Source organism: Neoarius graeffei, chromosome 1 (genome assembly GCF_027579695.1).
Source record: "Neoarius graeffei isolate fNeoGra1 chromosome 1, fNeoGra1.pri, whole genome shotgun sequence".
Lineage (NCBI taxonomy): Eukaryota > Metazoa > Chordata > Actinopteri > Siluriformes > Ariidae > Neoarius > Neoarius graeffei.
Window position 1 is genome coordinate 31,708,673 of NC_083569.1, and position 7,078 is coordinate 31,715,750.

Genomic DNA, 7,078 nt, shown 5'->3' on the forward strand with positions numbered 1-7,078 from the left:
ATGAGAAAAACTATCAGAGATCATTTTACTTCAACATTTTGCAATGTATTTCAATATTCAAGACTTTAATATCCTGCAATTATGTTCCTGAAGGGCAGAAATATTTTTTCAAAAGCTTTCCACAATATCAATATTTTAATATCATATTCAGAACTGAAATAGGCACAACTATGGATGATCAAAATTTAAAGCCAATTTACTTACCAGCTTCAATATGTAGTTTAGTCCCTTTTCCAAAAATTATTTTGTCAGTACTAGTAGTCACACAAAGTAGCATGCCATAGCAAATACTTCAGTTTAGGGTGCATGACATCAGACTACTTTGATGCTACAAATTAACGATTCCTTTTAATTTATATAAATATAAATGGAAATGCAAACATTACTGAACCATTCAGTATGCTGCAATACATTCTTTATACATTATGCATTGTCCTTATATTTGAGAATCATAATGTCTTGTTCATACTGAATATCAATAATGTTGTATGTTTCACTGCACATAATAAATGTATCATATAGGTACTTTTTTAAATCTAATCAACTGACACCTATAGAAAGATTATGAAATAATTTTGAGCAATCACCAGTATTCAGGATATCTTGATTTTCATTGTAAAGTAGATAAAGAATTAGCTTGTGTGGTGTTTCTTGGACTATGAAAATAATTCTGATGTTGAAATGCATAGCAGAGTATAAAATATACTGTATAAGCTATTACTTTAGGGTTAATGCTGTTACTTATGTTATGACAAAATATTTCAATCACAAGTTGACCAGTTTCCAAGCACCGCCAATATGCACAATAAAACTATTTTCATTTAAGCATTCAGGTACACTGTGTATCTCAAAGCATACTAAAGAATCAAACAAGTAGGAAAGAAAAAACTTACGCAGCTCCACAGAAAGTTTAATGCCTCTTCCAAAAGTGATCTTGTTGTCTCCTCTAGTCACACAAAGCTAAGTGCCTTTACAAAAATTACCCTCTCCAAGTTATCTAATGTTAAGCATTGACGTGTAAAAAAATAAATAAAATAATTTAGTAGATATCAATAAATCATCTACCATATATTTACACATAGAGATATGTATATAGTTGAATTTAATTTGAAGTGCTACATTAATGTAATTATTTTAGTATTTTTCTATGGAAGATACCAAACACAACGTAATGCTGTTTCAAATTGAAATCAAATGTTTAAGTTTTAACCTAACCAATATGCACTGCATTTATAACTAATGTTAACGTCACCATAAAATCTGTAAAATGTTATATAGCTCTCAAACAATAATCACATTGTAATATATCTCTTGCACCTACACTGACCAGTATTATGTTAAAAAAAAAAGATTGTAAACTTACTAGATTCCACTATGAGCGAGGTACCTTTGCCAAATATGAGCTTGTTCGCCCCACCAGTATTCACACTGCGATAAACTCCATATCAAATACTACCAAAATACATCAGTGGTCCTGGAAAATTATTTTCATGTAATGGCTTATTTCTCTTGAAAATCACCAAATCTAACTGGTAGGCAAATAGTATAAAATTAATCTTTCTGTAAAGCCTATAGTATATTATATTAACATAGAGTATTTAAGGATTTCATTTTGCTTGGAGACTTTTCTAAGGATTTTGGGATGTTACACATAGTTTGTTTATAGATAGATAGATAGATAGATAGATAGATAGATAGATAGATAGATAGATAGATAGATAGATAGATAGATAGATAGATAGATAGATAGAATCATTCTTCTATTAAAATGTCATTGTACACTAAGTAATTTATCAAGATAAAACTCAAAAAATATATATAAGTTACATGTTTCAAAGAAGAGCTGTGTTCCTTTGCCAAAAATAATCTTGTCTCTGGTAATAGTCATAAAATACATACCTCCACAACAAAAACACGTTGTGTTTCATTCTGTAGAAAATCTTAAAGTATTTGTTGAAATATTGAAATCTACTATTGAAAAAATCCAGAACTGATCACAAAACATCTCCATATTTAGTGATACTTTATAATTAAATATCTTATTTCTAATGTATGAAAAGGGTTACAGATAAACATATTGGTATCCACTGTCCACTTAATTGCATCTTGTCTCTTTATCAATCAAATAGCTATTAATTAAATAATTTCTTAAAGATTTACATAAAGATTTTAATTGTTCTTGTGAATAATTGTTCGTTTTCTGCATACATTTGTCTACAGTTTTATTATTAGTCTTTATTGTTACATTTTAAATACAAGTACTTCCCATCAGGTTCTATCACTTTTCTTTCAACATTAACAAAAAAGTGGACTTATTTGAGCATAGAGATAGAAATGTTGAACTTACTTTTGTCAATGAAAAGCTTGGTTCCATGACCAAAGACAAGTTTATTATTACTGCCAAATGTCACACAATATCACACTTCAGTACAATAACGAGATAAACTTCCTCATTACAAACTAGTTTATAAACTGCAGCTAAGGTATGACAAATTATTCTTTCATTTAATGTTCTTTTGTCTCTACTGATAGCACAACTGACACAAAATTCAAAAGTAGTCAAATAAATAATAGCCACAAGTCATATGAGAAGAAATGATATTATATGATTCTATAATTCCAAAAAGAAGTGAGGTATAGCCCTGCTGCTGCACAAATGCATGCATTCAGTTAATTTTCCATTCTTTTTTGCCATTTTAATTAATGAATAAATACTATTTTAAAATTTAGCACCTTAATATGCAAATTGGCAAAAAAAAAGTACTTTCTTACCTGCTGCAACATAAAGCCAAGTTCCTTTGCCAAAGATTAATTTGTATTCACCAGTAGTCACACATTCTCAACTTCCATACAAAAAACCTGGAGCTAATGAGTTTGTGTTTAATCAAGTATGTTTACTAGATTAAAGCCAGATTAAAAGTAAACCATATTATAGAACTTGATATGCGTACAAAGCTTACACAACTCTACAGATTGTTTGTAACTTCCAAAAAATATCTTTTTGCCTTCTCTAGTCACACAAAGCAAAATGACTTTCCAAAAACGACCCTGTTCAAGTGATCTAATGTTCAGGAGAGGCAAATATAATTAATTGGTATATCAATGGAGTATCTGTGTTTATACGTAGAAATATTTAAATAGCTGAATTTCAAAAATGAAACATGACATAAATGTACTTATGTTCGAATTTTTCCATGTTAAGTACCTAAGATAGTTTAATACAATGTAATGCTTTTTCAAAATGAAATGATTTATGAACATAATTTGAAGGAGTTTTTTTTTTTTTTACCTAACCAACATGCATTGCACCTACAAATACTATTAATGCCACCATGAAATCTAGTAACATTTAACAGCTTAAAACCAGTGTAATGGTACACTTCTGAACCTGAATCGATCTATAATATGTTAAAATATTTCAAACTTACTAGATTCTACTGTGAGCAAGGTACCTTTGCCGAATAGGATCCTGTTTACTCCAGCTGTATTCACACTGAGCTAAACCCCATATCAAATACTCCCAAAATACATCAACAACTCTGTACAAATCTCAAAAATCACCAAATCTGACTGCAGTTAGGCAAATAGTATCAACCTAATCTTTCTGTAATGCATTTATTGCAGTAGAATATCAGAGTATTTCTGCATTCCATTTTGCTTGATAGTTTTCTTCTATGAAGTATAATCATATGGTTGTCAACTCAGAAATTCATCAAGAATAAACTCAAATAATGTCACCTGATTCAACGAAGAGTTGAGATCCTTTACCAAAAATGATTTTGTCCCTGCTACTAGTCACACAATGCATACCTCCACAACAAAAACCACAAACAAAAAAATCTTCGAGTATTTGTTGAAGTATTGTCAATATTTCATGTTCTATATGCACTGTTTTAGTTTCTAATATAACGACGTTGATAGTTGTGAAGGCTTATAAGGAAATAATGATGACTGAATCAACTGTTGAAAAATCCATAACTTTTGACTAAGTCTCTCTATATTTAGTATTATTTACAGTGAAATGTAAATGTATCCACTGTCAACTTAGTGTTAGTCCCAATCACACAGAAGTTTAATCCAGGCCAAAAATTGCTTAGAATTTGGATGCAACTTTTTTAAAGTATTTCCTTAATAAAAAAAAACCTATTTAATATGCTAATATTGTAATACTGTAATGCTGATAAAACTACAAATTAACAAAGCAAATGCTTAACTGAAAAATATCACTTGTTTGCTTTTATTTTGATCCAATTCATAATCTGTACTTGGTAATGTAATATCTACAGCTAAGTATTAATGTTATTGGAAGGATATACATGTATTTTTTTAATACTACATACAACTTACTTACTTGTATGAATGAACAGTTTAGTTCTATGGCCAAATATCAGTCTTCTGTTATCAGCAGTCACACAACATGGTATACTCATACATTAATCTAGATCTAAGAAGCCTTCAAAACAATGATCCTTACTTTCAAAGTGCTTTGTTTAAAGTATATTTCACTTTACTTTTATGCTTTACTAAACCTTGTTTCTAGCATATTGAATACATATATTTCTATAAAGTGGCACATTGTTCTTGTGCATAATTTAGTATTTTCTTATTCTATTAATCTGTCTAGTTAATGTCATATATGAAACACAGGTATGAGCCATGTTTCAAGATTAACAAACGTGGACATATATGCATACAGACAAATGTGAACATATAAATATAAACATATAGATATATACATATAGATATAAATATTGAACTCACTTTTGTCAATGAAAAGCCTGGTTCCATGACCAAAGATGAGTTTACCATTAGTGCCAGATGGCACACAGTATTACACATCAGTATATTAACTGAGTACACTTACTCATTACAAACTGGATTTATAAAGTTTAACTAAGGTGAGACTGAACAAATTAATCTTTTGAATCTATTGAATGTGCATAATATTATTAATTAAATATATTAGTCACCTTGAACAATGGTCCAAGTGTGACAAAATAAGTACAAGACTAACAAAATAGCAAACATATAAACCACACTAGAGTCTATACAGTATATTCAATATTTTTGCCATTATTTTTGTCATTCTAAATCTCAAAAGAATGCACTCCAATTTCAAAATTTATCACCGTTGACCCAAAACATTGAGGCCCATAAATTGTAATTTCTTACCTGCTGCAATATAAAGCCAAGTTCATTTGCCAATGATTATTTTATATTCATCAAAAGTCAAATATTCTGAACTTCCATACAAATAACATGGAGTATGTGAATGTGTGGCAGTTTGCTAGATTAAAGTTATTTTTTCAATCTATCATTAAAAAAAATTATTAGCTCACATCATTTTTAGCTTTTTTCATTTGTTGATATATTTTGTCATTTTTTCTGTCTTTATGTAACTGAATATTATGTATGATACCATATGTAAGTGTCACGTTACACAGTACATTAACCAAACAATCATAAAATACTGAATTGAAAATATGCATTTAAAAAATATATATATATATATCAAACATACCTGATTCTACTATTAGATTAGTGCCAGTACCAAAAATGATTTTAGTGTTCCCTTGAGTAGTCACACTGAGCAACAAGCAATAACAAAAACTTTCTTTAAAATCTTGCTAAATATTGTCAAGTGTGCAGTAAAGCAAGAAAACGTCATTCATGAAAATACTTCATTTTTTATTTCAAAATACTGTGTAAAGTAAACTTTACCTTAATCGTTCAGTACAGTTGATTAGCATTTTTGGATCATTATTTTTAAATACTATTAGTTTCTGAAGTTACAATTTCATTAGCTAATTTTCATAGCAAGTATCTATTGCAATTTGGCACAGTATATATACATTTGCACCAAGTTTAAAGTAATTAAATTTGGACAAACTTTGCATTGAGTTGGGAATCTGGATGTAAACTGATGCACTGATTATCATGACATCAGCTATTTTTACAAAACAGAAATTCAATGGTAAAACATTGTTATAAGATCTAGTTGCCATCACAGCTATTTTCTGTAATAGAATTCATATACTGTATGTTTCCAAAGTGTTTACATTTTGGCTAAGTAATGTGTCTTACAGTTTAAACCTTTAAGCATGTGTTTTATAAAAGTCATTTCAAAAAGCTGCACAAATCAACCTTCTAATAATGGTCATGTGTTTTAAATTATACTCACTAGATTGAACAAACAGCTTTGTTCCAGATCCAAAATATATCCTGTAGCCAGAACCAGAAGTCCACAGTGTCAAACATCAATACATAAAACACCATCACTGAATTTGAAAAGATACAAAAGCAAAATAAAAAGAATAAGACAAAATCAAGAAGAGAACATAATAATAATAATAATAATAATAATAATAATAATAATAATAATAATAATAATAATAATAGGCTTCATATGCATGGATGTTCCTTTGTAAATATTATCAATGAGACTAGCAAGTTTAGCAAACTGTGATATGACATACATCCCCTTGGAATTGATAGAATTACTGCAGCTTAATAGCTCAAATACCACCAGGAAAAAAACAATAAATGAATAAGCACAAGAGGTTACTGAAGATGAAAGAATGAGTGAAAAGTACATGCATTAAAGATTAACGTAAGTTGTGTTACCTGCATTTTTGTGGTTGTACTCATAACTGGATACCTGTTGATTTCTACATGATGACTCTCCTAAATGGTTTGTAAAAAGCAAGTAAAATTGGACATAAATTAATTTTCAAAACATATCTGCACCACCACAGTTAAATGCATAGCTCAGACAATACTTCAAATGAGAGATACCGATGTGCAGCCGCTTTGATGAAGATCTGCTCCACTGCCCCACTTCTAGTAACTTGTGCATGTAAGACTTAGACTTAGACAACCTTTATTGTCATTCAGTATGCAACACGTGTACACAGAATGAAATTTCGTTGCAATTTGGCTCAGCACAGAATTAAATGTGAAAGTGTATTAAATTATGCAGCAGCAAAAATATTAAAGTACAATAGTATAAAGTGACCTGTGGAATTAGGAATTGTTCAAGTATAAATATAAGTTTAGAGTTTAGATTTGGAGTTCAGGA

At 29.5% G+C, this 7,078-nt stretch overlaps 1 gene segment (V, D, J or C); it reads right to left on the reverse strand.

The window, feature by feature from the left end:
- Positions 1-7,078, reverse strand: part of LOC132892484 (T cell receptor alpha chain constant-like) — a 102,654-nt gene extending 95,576 nt beyond the window's left edge. The window contains 4 exon segments of the C gene segment in view: positions 5,522-5,586; positions 6,182-6,222; positions 6,659-6,684; positions 6,796-7,078. Coding sequence covers positions 5,522-5,586; positions 6,182-6,222; positions 6,659-6,684; positions 6,796-6,856 — 193 coding nt within the window.